The sequence below is a fragment of the Citrus sinensis genome, chromosome 9, assembly GCF_022201045.2.
Source record: "Citrus sinensis cultivar Valencia sweet orange chromosome 9, DVS_A1.0, whole genome shotgun sequence".
NCBI classification, from domain to species: domain Eukaryota; kingdom Viridiplantae; phylum Streptophyta; class Magnoliopsida; order Sapindales; family Rutaceae; genus Citrus; species Citrus sinensis.
Genome location: NC_068564.1, coordinates 23,987,895 through 24,006,334, shown reverse-complemented (window position 1 = coordinate 24,006,334; position 18,440 = coordinate 23,987,895). Strand labels below are relative to the sequence as shown.

The window sequence follows — 18,440 nt, the reverse complement described above, 5'->3', positions numbered from 1 at the left end:
ATCCATGAAATTTTATTCGCCACGTTCTATGTTTGTCTCGGTCTATTATTAATCAATGTTTATTGATTAATGTTGTTGTTTTGGTTGGTTTAGGAGTTTAAAGAAACAATATTGCCTTATAAATATGAGTCCTCGTCTTTATTCATCTTTCATCGATCCTCATATTCAGAAAGTTAATTTTTATTTGACAAATCACGGAATCCGTGTAAATATATTGAAGTTGGCTTATGCAAGTGGATTTTAGTGGAGGCTCAACTCGATTCACCAAGGACCCTAAAGAGAGCAAAACCAAGCCCAGCGAGAGCTGGACACTAGAGCAGACATGAGGGCCCTTTTGTAATTTTGTCTCAAAGTTTTTTATTGGGCTAGACCGATTCGGCCCAAACTTTTGATTTTTCTTTTTAAACTATTTCGGCCCTGCTCGCATATTCTTTGACGCGTAAAAGAGAAAAAATAACACATGGACCACTGCTTGCCAACACAAGGAAGCAAAAAGCCTCACGATTTTCAACAAATTAAGTAAATCAGAAGAAACAAAAACAAGCAAAGCAAATGGTTTCATGTTGAAAAAACCATGGGTTCTGTTCCCTGACCCACCGGTTGAATTTTTTAGAAGGATGAAAAAACCCCCAGCGCCGCTGGTTTTACTGGCTTTTAATTCTTTTATTTCTCACACTATAAATAGCCGACGACTCCGTCAATCAGAGAGCATCGAGTTGTTTAAATCCCCATAGAAAAACTCAGAGCCACCCCACTTCTTCCAATATACACATATTCAAAATCCCATATCTCTGTATATTCGAAGTTGCAGAATTCAAAAAAAAAAAAAAAAAAAAGATTGAAACATGAGTGCAGCAGCAAGAAAGGCTTGGTTTGTGGCAGCGAGTATTGGGGCTGTTGAGGCATTGAAAGATCAAGTGGGAATCTGCAGGTGGAATTTTATTATAAGGTCCGTGCATCAACATGCAAAGAACAATTTGAGGTCATCGCTCAATCAAGCCAACAAGGCCATCTCTTCATCTCCAGCTTCCAGGGAGATTTTTAATAGTAATAATTTTTATAACAAGGCGAAGAAGCCCGAGGAAAAGGTCAAAAGGGTCATGGATTTGAGCTGCTGGGGTCCTAGTACTGTTAGGTTTTGATGACTTTGATCTTGATAATCACCATCATCGTCTCATGAATGTACATGATCCGATGTCTTCTTATTTAGAGATAATTATTTATCTAGTTATGTCTTTATTTTTTTTTTCAATTTTTAAATGTAATATCAAATTCTACCTCTTTATCTTTGATATATATGATATGAGTGGAATTTGATGAATTCATTCATAATCCTTCTAATCATTTGAAGAGATTTTGTATCAGGTGGTTGGATACTTAAGGAGTATTCACCAAATTAATTAATCAGTAGCGATTTATACTTAGTTTTTGATTCACCAATGCTAAGAGACAAAACTAAAAATTTATTATAAATTAATTAATTGTCAATTTATCATCATCGTTATTATCATTGTTGACTTTCCTTGAATTTTCCGTCTGGGTATAAACTATAGTGTCACAGCAAATTGACAATAACAAACAATTTTTTTTTTTTTTTGAAATTACAGCAAAAAGATAAATAATTTAGATTCAAATACTTTGGATTGTTTCCTGTTGGCTTGAATAACCAAGAACTGCTTGTTGTCTTTTCTACTAGCCAATTCTATAAAAGAAAGGGGTCTTAGCAGAATCAGGAGAACAGAAAAATTCTCTTGATTTTGAGCAGCTGCCAAAATCACTATTTAAATTGTAAGAAACAATTAAAATGAGTACGTCGGCAGGAAAAGCTTGGATTGTGGCATTGAGTGTTGGTGCCCTGGAAGCTTTTAGAGATCAGGCAGGAATTTGCAGATGGAATAACAGTTTAAGTTCTTTTGCTCAGGTCAATTTAATTTATGCTCCAGCTTCTGATTTCAGGGATATGATCAATTTTTCAAGCGTTTTCAGAAACAAGAACTCCATGGAAAAAATCATGCTTTTGGGCTGTTGGGGTCCTAATACTGTTAGATTTTAGTTCTCAAAATTGGAATTTTTTTCTTTTTCTTTGGGCCAACATAAAGATTGTAGTCATGGACTTCTGGGTGCCAGCATTTTATAATAAACATATGCTTAGCCAAATTTCATAATTCTATTGTCTTTTTCTTAGTTAATTTTGCAATGTTTGTACTGGAGAGAAGATTTTGTTAGAAATTAAACATTTGAGAAAGTTCGATTAATTAAAATGATTTTAGAAGAATTAATTAATGCAACCATTTCTTTTTTTTTTTCCGTTGGAACTTTGTTATATCAATACGCTATAAGCATATATCGTTATACTTTTTTGTCAAGGCCATCTCTATGTTACCCTACAGTCTATGTACTATCAAACGATTTGATTTTTTTAATTTTTCCGACTTGTTAATACTGTCGAAACTATACCACTGAAAACCATTGTTGAACTCTGTTATTATTAAATTTTAAGAACCTAATTCACCAAATTCTCAAATTCCTTAAATATTACGATTACAATAATTAATATAACTTCTTCCGGCTTCAAAAAGTGGTACTTGGCAATTTTCAATCATTAAGCCACGATATGAAATTGGTTAATAAACGTAGAAGAAAAAGTATTATGTCAAAGCAACGATTTTAGGTTCGATTGTGTATGCGCTCAAGAACGATATGGTAATCGATTTTATTCTATACACAGATGGAGAGCAGTGAATATTAAGGATGGCAAAATTCAGATAGGATCTGAATATAGGTGTATCTAGATTTAGATCACACATTGATATTTTGAGATTTGGATCCGCATCTGGATCGGCAAAAAGAATATGTGGATCGGATGGAGTTACAATCTCGCGGATTGCGAGCAAATTTTGTCATACTTAATTCAATAATTTACCTAATAAAATCAAATAAAATCTAATTGACACTTAGAATGACATTCAATAACACTATAAATCTACAAATAAAATTACCACAACATAAATTAAACATTAAGAGTAATATAAATCTAAGTCTAACTCAACCATAAATCCAAAAATAAAAACACCATAAGTCCACATAAATTTCTTTTAAAACCATCACAAATAAGAACATCACCACAAATCTACATAGATTTGATTTTTTTTTTATTTAACTTACACATCTTTTAATTTTATTTTATTTTAATAAATCATTTAATGAAAAAATAATGTAGATCCAAATATCTGATTTTTCAAATGCACTTACATTCGAATCTACAAGAATTTTAATTTTTGGCATCCAAAACCACATTTTTTAATGCCCAAATCTGAATTTTTTGGATCTTTCAAATATTTATAGATCCAGACCGAATTTGGATTTTTTTTTTGTCATCCCCAATCAATATGGTAGTTTCAACAATTTTCAACCTTTACACATCTTCCTAACTGCTTGGCTTTTAGTAAAGATGGCAATGGTTCGGGATTTGACAATCTCGGTCCCATCCCGAATAGTAAAACGAGATTTTAATGCGGACCGAATCCCGTCCCGAATAGTTAAACGAGAGAAAAATAATGAACTAATCCTAGACAGCTCAAAATCCCGTCCTGGACCAAATGGCCCAACGTCCCAAATGTCCCATTTAATAAATACTATAAATTTCATTAAAATATTAAAAAAATATTTAATCCAGTGATTCTATAAAATTGTTAACATCTCAATAGACATTATAATCATGGGATGTGCAATTAAACCAAAAATAACATCCAAAAGTAAATTAACTAATTGTAAAGCATCCAAAAATAAACCAACATATAATAACCAACAAAAGCATCCAACTTCTAAAAAAAAAAAAAAAAACAAAAACAAAAGCATCCAAGATTTTTGTCTACATTCTTCAACTCCAAGTTCATACTTTTGGATCAACCTATAAAAATTAGAATATGTAAAGAATAAATTAGAAAAACAAATAATATTATACATTGATAATTACATGATATGCATTTAATAACGTTTAAAAACATTATTAGTTACGGAAATGCTAGATGAGGTGGTTGAAGTTAAGCAAAAAATGGGGATGAGCAACATGCAGTTGTGTTTTAGTTTTAGATTAAAATACTTTTAGGTTTCCATTTTAATATTTTTGTTTTAGATTTATTTAATTAAACTAAAAATAATACAACAAACGGGCTTGTGATTGGTACTTGGGCTTAGGATATATTGTTTTAATGCTATTTGAATCACGATTTCTTAACTATTAGTTTAATTTTACTTATTTTTAATTTTATTAATATAATATTTCTTTCAAAAATTAAATGGGACAAACGGGATCCCGCGGGATCCCGACTTAGATCCCAATCCTTTTCCACAAAGAAAATTGAGATTTTTTTTTTCAATATTAAATCCCGCCCGCTTTTAAAATTTGATTCTAAAATATGGATCAATACAGTCCCAATAGTTCGGGATCCCAAATTCCGAATGTGATTTGCGATTTTTTGTCATCCCTTGGAGTAGGTATCTAGTTCATTGCTTTAGGTATTAGCAATAGCACTATGCTGTTCTTGTGCATAAATTACGGATTGGTTGTATTTAACAGTAATTTAACGTTAAATTGTGCAGACTGAGTGATATTTGGACAGCAACGTTAACAGTAAGTTAACGTTAATTTCAATATTTGGATCCTCTGCGATTCTTTTCTATTATTTTGAGTGATATTTGGACAATACTGATTGCAGAATCATAAATTTCGAATTACAATAAAGGAGGTAAAATTGCGATAATACAATATTTATTTCATAATTTAATCTGCCCTCTCTTTCACTCTGGAAAGTTCCAGCTTCAGTTACATCTCATATTCCGAAAGCCGACAGCGGATCAAAAACGTCAATAGAAAAGTTATCCGTGTTAGTATATAACCATGTGCATATTAAAAGTACTTGCCCACAAAGTCAGCAAAACCGTATAGTCATCACTCCACTCAGCAGCCATTTGTCATTCGTCATTTGTCACCACCCATTGAATTATTTTTTGAAACCAAAAAAAAAAAAAAAACCAGCATCTCTCTGTCCATAGGCCTGGGATCCAAACCCACGAATGGTTTCACTTTCCCGAAAAACAAACAGAACCCCGGTTTTTTTTTTTTTTTTAAGTAATTCGACCTTTTTAACAGCTCTCTATTATTTTCCTATATAAGTACCCAAATCCAACGAACAAACTGTCACTTAAAAGTCCAAGAACTCAACAACCTCTCTACTCTCTATAAGTTGCCCATCAAATTTTCTTCCGGAACCCAACTTAATATTTTATCGTTTATAATCATTAAAAGAAGTATTTGGGGGTGAGGAGAGTATAGTAAGAGACATGAGCAGCAACGGTGGCAGAGTTTGCAAGTTTGATTCAGCATTCATCAAGTATGTGCTGCAAGAATCTTGTGGCTATAATAAGGGCAACAATAATTCTATTGCAAGGAGTCTTGCTGGTGGCGTTAGTAATAATAATAACAGTCAGGGTATCAAGAGGTTTAATGGAGATGAGATCAAGAAAAAAAGGAGGCAACAAGAGAAGGCTGAGATGCTCTTCCACCTAATTTGCTGGGGACCCAATTAATTTATTATTTGTATTTCTTCTTTTTCTTCATTATTTAAAAAAAAAAATCATATGGGAGAGAAAGAGATGTATTGGTTTATCTTTATTGTAGGAATCTTGGTGCTTATGGAAATAAATCATATGCTTTCAATTTATTGGATTTTCAATTTCAAATGATTTTTATTTAAACATAAAAATTAGCTCGGATATTTAGGCATTAAAAAAAAAGGTCATTCACATCCAAACATCCTTCCAGAATTTTCTATTAGAAACAATCTAGAATTTCAACTCAATTTAGGTATACTAAAAATTTGATGTAAAATATATAATTTGATGGATATTTTAGTAATTTCAATAAATTTATCATAGAAGATTAAAAAAAGAAAATAAATTAAAGCTTAGCAACGAGTAGAGTAAAAAGTCTTCGTTTTGTGAATGATATTGTAAACGGTGGATTTACTGCTTGTAAAAGTATAGTTGTGGATTAAATGTTTAGATTTCAGGAACCCGAAGGCATGATAAGAAAATAGAAGAGTAAACGAAAAGAATAATGACATTGTAAAATTTCATGTATTAAAATTATCTAAATTAATTAAACAATCATCTTCCGAATTGGGAGATGGACCTGCCACAGTCATTGTCCAGACAAAAGAAACTCGGTGTTGACAAAAAAAATTTAGTAAATCGAATTTCAGGCAAAATATCAATATCATTTTTCTATTTATAATAATGTATAATTAGATATAATTACATATTATTTCTTATTCAATAATTACCTAATATAGGTCCTCTTTGTGATTGAAATGCGATAATTTTTAAATTACAACTATTTTGAAAAAAAAACTATAATTATAAAATAAAAATTAATAGTATATAATAAATATAACTTTTAAATAATTTTTAAAAAGATAATAGATTTTTTATTATAAAAGTAAAAAATTATATTAATATATCTTTCAAACTACTAGCGGCCAACTTTTATTAATCCCAAACAGAATCATAATATTATTAAAAAAATAATTTTTTAGGAGTAACGAGACATCTGTGTCTAGATATTGATACAAAGTATTTGATCAACACATTTGTAAGAGAAGACCTAGTAATGCAAATTTGTTGGCACTATAAGATTAAAATATGGAGTAATGGTTTTTTTGCAATGCTCAGTTCTATTTTCTAGGAAGATATTTTTATTGGCTGCACGTTGATAGAAACTAGGATGGTTAATAGCTTGTAATTGGAGGCAAATCACGAACAAAATTAATTCCAATAAACCAAGCATTAAAGTAGTCAACGAAACCAAACATAAAACAAATGTCATTCCAAATTAATCTATTTAAAACAGGGACAATGATATACCGAAAGTCTAAAGTAATTGAAATGAAAACTGAATACCAAACCCAACGACTAAGACCATTGTTCAAGCCACATAAGTGGATTAAATGGATGGAAGGGATCTGTCTCAAAGAATGGCTCAATGCTTCCATTCTCCATGTTATAAATTCCAGTATCTTTACCTCCTGCTTCAACGTATTCCTCGGCGGCCAGGTACCAATAAGAGTCGACAAAATCATCAGTGAAATAAATGCAATTGGGTTTACACTCAGAATTACTTGATGCGTCAACAGACAGTGAAGAATTAAAACCCAAAAAGAGGGATCTGTTACCCAAATTCTGGATCTTCGACCATTTATTAGTACTTAGATCGACCTCAAAAACCTGAAACCCCAACGTTCTGAAAGTGTTCTCCTCCGTTAGGTAGCCTAGATGAGTAGGTGGTACTTGTACTCCCCTCCTTGAAACCACAAATAATGTGCCATCTTCAGACTCAACCATATACAAATACTCCACAACATCTTCAATAAATTCGGCAGGTAATTCCGCGATTCTTGTAGCAGTACTGTCATCATCTTTGACGGCAAATATTTGACCAAAAGCATTGATAGCATAAAATTGATTTTGGAAGTAAATAGCATCAACAAAATGTTTAGCATTATTAGACGTGTTAATTTTTCTCCAAACTTGACCGCCTGGCCTAGCGCAGCCCAAATTCCCGTCTCTTCCGTAAAGAAGCATGGCTTGTAATGAATCGGGGTTGGACGAAGATAATACGCATTTGGTTAATATGAAAGTAATAAAGCAACCCTCTTCACAATGCCGATTATGCTCATACGGATCAGAAGCTACCAAGGTTTCGATGGAAGGCAGTTTAAGTTGAAGGCGTGAAAAAGGATGCACAAGAGTCATATAATTGGGACTGATGCATGAATCGATAAATTTAATAAGCCAACCCCGTGAAGAAAAGTACCTACCGTTTTCATACTTTTCAGGGTAAGGATCTTCAGGTCAATTTACTCGGAGGAGGCTGCTACTGCTGCCCTTCGAAAGATCCAAGAAACTAATGGAACCGTTTTTGGGTGGCAGCATAAGCAGAGGATTGCACTCGATATGTTTATCTGAAACTGCAGCCGATGCCGATGCAGATTTCCAGCGCCGCTTGGAGTTGGAGAAACGAATTGAATATTTTTTCGGAGGAAGCGTACGCCAAGGAACTGTGGCCGATCTGTCTAAAGTGCGAACCCCGGCAAAAGAAACAAAATCCTGAAGCAATTTTGCGGACGAGTAGGCCATTGTTTTAGTAGGCTGTTCTTCTCTTCACGATGGCAAATTAGAGCAAATCTCTGTGGCATTTATATTTGATTTAGTCTCACCCTCTCATAATTGGAGAAGGAAAGCGGTTTTCCTTTTGCAGTCGGACTATGAATCTCACGTATTTCTAGAAACATTCAACGGCCAAGATCTCAGTCTTTGGAATGGACGACTCTTTCGATTGCCTTGAAAGACTTGCTTGGCTATTTTTTAAGTCCTTTCAGTTTTCACGTGACTTGCCAGAAAGTGCAAAACTATTTTTCATTTTATTTATTTTTTTCTTTTCTAAACAAGCTTTTAATTATTTATTTAATTTTTATTTCAAGGAAAAAAAAAACACTAATCACTTACTAAATTTGCCATGCTAAGACCCCGATTGTGGCCAAAATTTAATAAAATGTTTATTTCATAATTTTTGATAAAAATTATAAAATTTATTTATTTTATAATTTTTTTTATTTTAATAACAATTTTTAAAAATAAGTAGAGGATTGTTTTTCATAAACAACTTATTCAATAAGTCACTATTCTTTTGAAAATTTTCTGTTATAACCTTAATATTTTAACAAAAAGATAACTATGTCCTATTTTTTCATATACCTAATGTATAAGTCATTAGATATCATATTACAAGCATAATCAAATTACCCTTACAATTTTAAAGTTTTGATCCGGTAAATTTATATTTTTCATATTTTACTTTTATCTTCTATTATAAAATTTAATAAGACTTACATATGATTACGTAAATTTTCTTTAAACTATGAACAATTTTGCATGGAATTTAACCACAACTTTTAAAATCAATTTCATAACTATTGATTTTTAACATTCAATCATATATATTTTTTCTACATACAAAGTGTTTATTGCAATAAGTTAAATATGAATGTAATACATATTACTTTTTTATTTTATTTGGATTATGTCTTGATATGAATTTTTATCATATTTTATGTAACATATTATGAAGTTCCTTAAATTTTATATAATTGATTTTTTTTTCACTTTATGTAACTTTATGTATTTTAAAAAGAAAAAGAAATGTCTAAAAATTATTAAATATACTCTAAAAAATAAAAATAATTTAAAATTACGTTTATTTTGGTCATTACCTAATAAAATAATATTTTAAAAATTTGCTACCCGTACATTACTCAATAACAATATAATTTACCAAACACTAAATTATTTTTTTATTCAACAACTTATTTTATCTGCACAACAAATGCAACTTATTTGGTTAGCCGCTGCAATCCCGAACCGGCACTAACTTGGGCTAAAATGCAAAACGAAAGCTATGATCCGTTGAGACCCACGACTTACTTAGAAAGCAATGTCCTCTTTCATCGTTAGGAATCTAACGTGGAGAAAGGAAGTGACTTCCTAATCAAACTTGAGATGTTCCATTTATTGCATTCAGACTCGCAGTTGCCTACAGATACCTGATGTTTCATGTGACTTCTCTTAAAAATTAAGATAGTTTATTTATTTGTCTAAAAGTTACGATAATTTTTTTTTCCTCGAATTCATGCTCGAACAAAGAAATCAAAAGATGATCAATGAAAAACAACATATACAACAAGTAAGTTAAGTATATTTTGAGGATTTACGTACGTATAAGGATTTACAAAAACATAATAAAAATATTTTGTTATAGAGATTTATAGTAAATATTATGGTTCCATCTAATACCTAATTATTTATTTAAAATCTTTATAATAAATACAAAATATTATTAAAATAAATGTAATAATTTACACATTTAAATTGTTTTAGATATTAAAAACATATTAATATTATTAGTTTACTAGAAAGATTATATTATTTATATTGAGTTTATATTTATTAAGAAAATTTAAAGTCTATTTTTTAATTACTCTATCAAAAGAGTATTATAGTTAAAAGGAAGTCTTAACATCATTTTAAAAAAAATTAGGGTTCTCTACGACCATTTTTTCAAATTTTGAGGGTATAACTGTTCTTTTCTCGCATTCAATTTCTATAATAGAACTCCTAGTGACTATTACTAGAGTAATAGTAATGGCTTTAACTTTTTGAACAATTTGCGTGGAGAGCAAGATAAGCTAACATATAATAGAAGAAAAGCCTAAAGATGGATATAGGGCTCAAGATTCCGCTTTTGACACTTATAGCATATTCTAAGTCTTTGTTTGGTATTGAGGTGCTGTAAGTTAAAAATTACAGTTACGGTAAAAAAAATTAACTATGAAATAAAAGTTATTAGTGTATTGTGAATATCATTTTTAAATAAATATTTTGATAAAAATTGTAAGAAATATGATAGATTTTTTTTTTATCATACAACTGCTAAATAAAAGAATTTAACTTCTAAACCACAATTATAGGTATTTACTAAATGCTTTAATTCTGTAATTTTTAAGATATAGTTGTCCCACCACACTATTGAATAATGCCTAATTCATTTGTTAAAAATTGTAGCAACGTTGAAGGGAGTTGTTTTGATGTTTGTGGTGGCAGTGTTTTGTGTCATTGCTTTTGAGTGTTTCAGCAGAAGAAACGGCACCGTTGCCAGCGCCGTCCATGGGTAAACAAATATACTATTCAATGGGATTTCTTGGACTATCATTTCACTTCTTTTTTTTCTCTTGTCAGCTATTGCTTTCTTGAAGCATCAAATTGTCCATTGTTATACAAATTTTATGGTACTGTTAAATTTAGAAAAAATACTTTAAGGTGGTGTTTAGTTGGGAGGAGAGTATGGAGGAGAGGAAAATAATTTAAATTCTCTTTTTATTTTCATTGTTTGGTTTGACAAAATTTATAAGAATTTAATTTCCATTAGAATTTAATATCCATCGTAATATAGAATTTGAATTCCTCACCTAGTAATGAAGAATTTAAATTTCTCTTATGTTAGAAATTAAAGTTTTTAAAATTACTCTTCAACTTTTTAACTTGTTTAATGCTATTAATAATTATTATTTATAATTTTATTTTATGGATTTAATATTATAAATGGACCTTCGCCGGAAAGTCACCGGATGTAGCCGGACTTTCGCCAAAAAGTCATTGGACCTCCATTGGACATCGCTGGACCTTCACCGCTGGCAACTGGACTGCCATTTTATTATATATATATATTATTAATATAAATAGTTTAATTTTTAAAGTAAATGATAAATTTGTTTAAAAAAAATTATAATTAATTTCCTTATCAAATTTTATATCAAACCAAACAATAAAATCTAATTTCACTACTTTTCTCCATTCTGTTCTTCTCTCTTTCGCTCCATTCAACTCTTTTTTTCTCCTCCTGTTTCTTCAAACCAAACTTAGCCTAAATTCCTCTACTGAATTGTCCTTAGCCCATAGAAATTTTCTTTTTTTCTCCCCCCTCAAGAGATAGCCCATAGCAAAGTCGTTCCCGTAATTGTATAGAAAAGAACAACATGGGCCTCAACTCACTCCAGCCGAATAGACAAACTTAAGAACAAATGCAAGGAAGCCCGAAACTGTTCAATTAACCACCTTAGAGAAGAAACTTATGAGACAAGCTATAGGTGCCTTGTTGATGAAGTAAAATGCCAGGAGCTGGGCATTTGAACACAAACTGATCTCTGCAGACGTTGTACATACAGTACAAAGTACAGTCAAGGCTGATTTAACGGTTACATCTGGGGCTACACAATCATACCATTAGAGATCTAATCTCAATTAGTTGGAGAGCACAACAATAATGGTGAAAATTCATACTCTGTAAAGAATTCATCAATAAAATGAACATCTCCATACATAGATCTATTATTATCTCTACTAAAATAACTTTAACTAATTGAGTTAAGAAATAAATCCAAGTCTACTCAGCCATGGCTCTGGCTACTGATAATTTACTTTATAAAATCATATGCATTAAGGAAATCAAAAGCCCTTTTCTAGTTACTTTCAGATAATTCACTTTATCAATTCATATGCATTTGAGGAAATGAAAGCCCTTTTATTTTTAGGCGACCATTAAAAGTTCAGCTAAAAAAGATGAGCTTTGTATGTGATCTTATGTATGTATGTTGAATGAATCATGACGTTATGTCATTGTAATGATGTTATACTTCTTTAATGAAAAACATGCTCTCTTTTGAAAAAATACTATTAAATATTTATGAATCTAATTTATCTTTTCGCATACCTCTTAAAAACAACTATCCTTAAACAAAATCAAATCCACATTTCTCTACTTTAACCTCTCCTTTATGCTTTCACAAATGACGTAACACACAATATGACATATCTTCATGGTGGCATGAAATCTTTTTTATTTTTACTTTTTATTTTTATTATGTTGGTTCTTTTTCTTTTTGGTGGTACTGCGAATGCAAAAACTAAGAGATCATCAGCAATAACTAAGAGACCATCAACTACAACAAATCATTTCACCAAAAAAAAAAAAAAAATGGAACTCAAATCCAAAGGTCTGAAACGTATTATTTGATTGACAAAAATTGAATTAGACTTTTTAAATTTAAAACTAGCTATTGATGTAATTATTTTTATTACTATTCTTTTATTCATAGGTGATATATATATTGTGAATTGTGATAATTGAAATATAAAGGTGAATGAAAGAGCATCTATGTACTTTTAATTATTTTTTTATTTTTTAAAAAATAATTCACTATTAAAAAAAAAACAAAGATTATTAGGGTATAATGTTGTAAAGTAAAATGTGGGTACTAACTGAATAACTACATTCTTCTATTTTGACTGATTTTCGGACTATATTAAAAATAGAATCATAAATTTTTCCATCATATAATTAAAACAATGAGGGAAATTGCAACAATATTTCGTAATTTAATATTGGTGGCAAATTGGTAATTGAAGTTGGTGGCGTTAATAACAATAAAAATAATGAGGCTATCAAGAGGGTTAATGGAGATGAGATCAATAATATTAAAACAAATGAGGGATATTTGCTAGGCTCCCAATTAATTAGTTATTTTTCATTTCATTTTTTCATTATTAAAAAAAGATTTGTTCTTTAATGTATGTAATTACAATCAATTAAAAATTGTAAGTAGAACTTTTATATTTGAAAAGTATTTAATTATCAGGCTTAAATAAATTAAACAATTAAAATTTATTCATCATTTTAAAATTTAAAAATATTATTAGTCAAAATTTTAAATAATAAACTAAATTCAACCCAACAAAAAAGTATTTAGGTGCCGTTATTTGTTTGCCAGAGGCACTTTGACTCTCTTTGAAAAACTAGATGTTGATGATTCTTCTATTAAAAAAACTATTCAAAATACTCAAATTTTATTTTCTAACTTGTCCTCTTAGTTAACGTATCTAATAATAAAATATCAAAATTTACATAAAAAATTTATGAAAATGTTGATAATTGTTACTATATGTTTTTTTCAAGTTATTTTGATACTAGTAACGATGCTATATTATATTAACATACTTTCTTTTCAATTAGAATTTTTTAAAAATAGATTAAAGCAGTAATAACCTTTTAGACCCCTAGCGTTTTCAATCCATTCAATAAATATATAATTTAATCATTTTATAAAATGAGTCACCAATTTCAATTGGAAAAATAATATAATTGAGTTAGGGACATATTTGAAAATAAAATAAAAGTTCTATTGTTATATGAAATTGATAAAACAGAAGGGTAACTAAGTTAGGGATATTTTCTCAAAAAAAAAAAGTTAGGGACATATATGAAAATAAAATAGAAATTCTATTTCTTTCCATAAATAAAATTAATCAAAATTATATTATTTAAATAATTTTTTCTGGACTAGCGTCCAGGTGTAGGTCCGCCACTGAGCTGCACTATGCTGTTCTCGTGCATAAACTACGGATTGTATTTAATAGTAAGTTAACGTAAATTGTGGAGATTGAATACTTTCAATATTTGAATCCTCTGCGATTCTTCTCCATTATTTTGAGTGATATTTGGACAATACTGATTGCAGAATCATAAATTTCCAATTACAATAAAGGAGGCAAAATTGCTACAATACAATATTTACTTCATAATTTAATCTTGGTGGCAATATGGTAATTGTAGCCCTCTCTTTCACTCTAGAAAAAGTTCCAGCTTCAATTACATCTCATATTCCGAAAGCCGACGGCGGATCAAAAGCGTCAATAGAAAAGTTGTTCGTGTCAGTATACATATATAACCATGTGCTTATGAAAAGTACTTGCCCACAAAGTCAGCAAAACCGTATAGTCATCACTACACTCAGCAGCCATTTGTCACTTGTCATTCGTCATTTTTTTTTTTTGATAGTAAAGCTTAGCTTTCATTCGTCATTAGTCACCACCCATTGAATTATTTTTTTTTTTTAAAAAAAAACCAGCATCTCTCTGTCCATAAGCCTGGGATCCAAACCCACGAATGGTTTCACTTTCCCGAAAAACAAACAGAACCCCAGTTTTTTTTTTTTAATTAATTCCTCCTTTTTAACATCTCTCTGTTATTTCTCTATATAAGTACTCCAATCCAACGAACAAAGTGTCACTTAAAAGTCCAAGAACTCAACAACCTCTCTACTCTATAAGTTGCCGATCAATTTTCCTTCCAGCACCCAACTGAATATTTTATCGTTTATAATCATTAAAACAAGTATTTGGGGTGAGGACAGTGTAGTAAGAGACATGAGCAGCTACGGTGGCAGAGTTTGCAAGTTTGATTCAGCATTCACCAAGTATGTGCTGCAAGAATCTTGTGGCTATAATAAGGGCAACAATAATTCTATTGTAACGAGTCTTGCTGGTGGCGTTAATAATATTAATAACAACAATCAGGGTATCAAGAGGGTTAATGGAGACCAGATCAAGAAAAAGAGGAGGCAACAAGAGAAGGCTGAGATGCTCTTCCACCTAATTTGCTGGGGACCCAATTAATTTATTATTTGTATTTCTTCTTTTTCTTCATTATTTTTAAAAACAAATCATATGGGAGAGAAAGAGATGTATTGGTTTATCTTTATTGTAGGAATCTTGGTGCTTATGGAAATAAATCATATGCTTTCAATTTATTGGATTTTCAATTTCAAATGATTTTTATTTAAACATAAAAATTAGCTCGGATATTTAGGCATTAAAAAAAAAGTCATTCACATCCAAACATCCTTCCAGAATTTTCTATTAGAAACAATCTAGAATTTCAACTCAATTTAGGTATACTAAAAATTTGATGTAAAATATATAATTTGATGGATATTTTAGTAATTTCAATAAATTTATCATAGAAGATTAAAAAAAGAAAATAAAATAAAGCTTAGCAACGAGTAGAGTAAAAAGTCTTCGTTTTGTGAATGATATTGCAAACAGTGGATTTACTATGCGTAAAAGTATAAGACACATGTACTATTCATATAAGGGGAGTGTATCTTACATGCATGTAAGATAGAGATTGCCAAAATATAATTGTGGGTTATATGTTTAGATTTCTACAACCCCGAAGGCATGATAAGAAAATAAAATAGTAAACGATAAGAACAATGAAATTGTAAAATTTCATGTATTAAAATTATCTAAATTAATTAAACAATCATCCTCCGAATTGGGAGATGGTCATGGCACAGTCATTGTCCAGACAAAAGAAACTCGGTAAAGCGAATTTCAGGCAAAATATCAATATTATTTTTCTATTTATAATAATTTATAATTAGATATAACTACATATTATTTCTTATTTAATAATTACCCAATAAAAGTCTTCTTTAGAATTGAGATGCGATAACCTTTAAGTTACAATTACTGTGGGAAAAATATCTATAATTATAAAATAATAATTTTGATAAAATTATTAAAGGTATAATAAATTTTTCATTATAGAAGTGAAAAGTTATATTAATATACCTTTCAAACTATTAGCACCCAACTTTTACTAATCCCAAATAGAACCATAATATTGTTAAAAAATAATTTTTTAGGAGTAATGAGACATCTATGTCTCTTAACATCATTTAAAAAAAAAAATTAGGGTTTTCTAAGACCATTTTTCAAATTTTAAGGGTATAACTGTTCTTTTCTCACATTCAAATTCTATAATCGAACTCCTAGTGACCATTACGAGAGTAATAGTAATGGCTTTAACTTTTTGAACAATTTGCGTGGAGAGCAAGATAAGCTAACATATAATAGAAGAAAAGCCTAAAGATGGATATAGGGCTAAATATTCCGCTTTTGACACTAAAAGCGTATTCTAAGTCTTTATTTGGTATTGAGGTGCTGTAAGTTAAAAATTACAGTTACGGTAAAAAAAGCTGTAACTATGAAATAAAAGTTATTAGTGTATTGTGAATATCATTTTTAAATAAATATTTTGATAAAAATTGTAAGAAATATGATAGATATTTTTTTTTTATCATACAAGTGCTAAATAAAAGAATTGAACTTCTAAACCACAGTTATAGGTATTTACTAAATGCTTTAATTATGTAATTTTTAAGATATAGTTGTCCAACCACACTATTGAACAATGCCTAATTTTTACTAAATGCCTAATTTTTATATCAAACCAAACAACAAAATCTAATTTCACTACTTTTTTCCATTCCGTTTTTCTCCTCTATTTTTTTCAAACCAAACATAGCCTAAATTCCTCTACTGAATTGTCCTTAGCCCATAGAAATTTTCTTTTTTTCTCCCCCCTCAAGAGATAGCCCATAGCAAAGTCGTTTGCATAATTGTATAGAAAAGAACAACATGGGCCTCAACTCACTCCAGCGGAATAGACAAACTTAAGAACAAATGCAAGGAAGCCCGAAACTGTTCAATTAACCACCTTAGAGAAGAAACTTATGAGACAAGCTATAGGTGCCTTGTTGATGAAGTAAAATGCCAGGAGCTGGGAATTTGAACACAAACTGATCTCTGCAGACGTTGTACATACAGTACAAAGTACAGTCAAGGCTGATTTAACGGTTACATCTGGGGCTACACAATCATACCATTAGAGATCTACTCTCAATTAGTTGGAGAGCACAACAATAATGGTGAAAATTCATACTCCGTAAAGAATTCATTAATAAAATGAACATCTTCATACATAGATCTATTATTATTTCTACTAAAATAACTTTAACTGATTGAGTTAAGAAATAAATCCAAGTCTACTCAGCCATGGCTCTGGCTACTGATAATTTACTTTATAAAATCATATGCATTAAGGAAATCAAAAGCCCTTTTCTAGTTACTTTCAGATAATTCACTTTATCAATTCATATGCATTGAGGAAATCAAAGCCCTTTTATTTTTAGGCGACCATTAAAAGCTCAGCTAAAAAAGATGAGCTTTGTATGTGATCTTATGTATGTATGTTGAATGAATCATGACGTTATGTCATTGTAATGCTGTTATACTTCTTTAATGAAAAACATGCTCTATTTTAAAAAAATACTATTAAATATTTATGAATCTAATTTATCTTTTCGCATACCTCTTAAAAACAACTATCCTTAAACAAAATCAAATCCACATTTCTCTACTTTAACCTCTCCTTTATGCTTTCACAAATGACGTAACACACAATATGACATATATTCATGGTGGCGTGAAATCTTTTTATTTTTACTTTTTATTTTTATTATGTTGGTTCTTTTTCTTTTTGCTGGTACTGCGAATGCAAAAACTAAGAGATCATCCGCAATAACTAAGAGACCATCAACTACAACAAATCATTTCACCAAAAAAAAAAAAAAAGATCTCAAATCCAAAGGTCTGAAACGTATTATTTGATTGACAAAATTTGAAATAGACTTTTTAAATTTAAAACTAGCTATTGATGTAATTATTTTTATTACTATTCTTTTATGGCTGAAACTACAATGCGTCGTGGGTTTGGTGCCACAGTCGTTTGTCAGTTAGCAAAGTGAGCGTTGGATTTAATCCCACGGCTGCAGAAGAGAGGCAGACATAAAGGGCAGTTACCTCAGGAAAAGGTAAGAGCCGGTCAGCTGGAGAAAAGATGGGTTTAATAAGAAATAGCATCCATGTGTAATGAACATGTAGTTTTTTAGGAAGGCTGTTGTAACCAAAGATTATAGTGGTTCGGCAAATTTCTTTGCCTACATCCACTGTGGAAAACAAAGCAAACTCTTTACTGATTTCAGAGAACAAGTTACAAATCTGGAGAATACATGTAAATGAATCGATACCCTAAACAACAGATCATATGCCCTTTTATACTCCACTCGGATCAATCAGAAAGAACC

The 18,440-nt window shown here is 30.2% G+C and overlaps 2 protein-coding genes across 2 annotated transcripts; one reads left to right on the top strand and one right to left on the bottom strand.

Annotated features, from left to right (window-relative positions):
- Window positions 1-705: 705 nt before the first annotated feature.
- On the top strand, window positions 706-1,325 carry LOC112496006 (uncharacterized). The gene has a single exon (XM_025092976.2). The coding sequence runs from the start codon at window positions 846-848 to the stop codon at window positions 1,140-1,142; it is 297 nt and encodes a 98-aa protein (XP_024948744.1). The 5' UTR covers window positions 706-845; the 3' UTR covers window positions 1,143-1,325.
- Window positions 1,326-6,972: 5,647 nt separating this feature from the next.
- Window positions 6,973-7,812, bottom strand: LOC102622988 (F-box protein At2g26160-like). Its single transcript, XM_006464601.2, has one exon. It carries the CDS (start codon window positions 7,810-7,812, stop codon window positions 6,973-6,975), a length of 840 nt encoding a protein of 279 aa, XP_006464664.1.
- Between the last annotated feature and the right edge of the window lie 10,628 nt (window positions 7,813-18,440).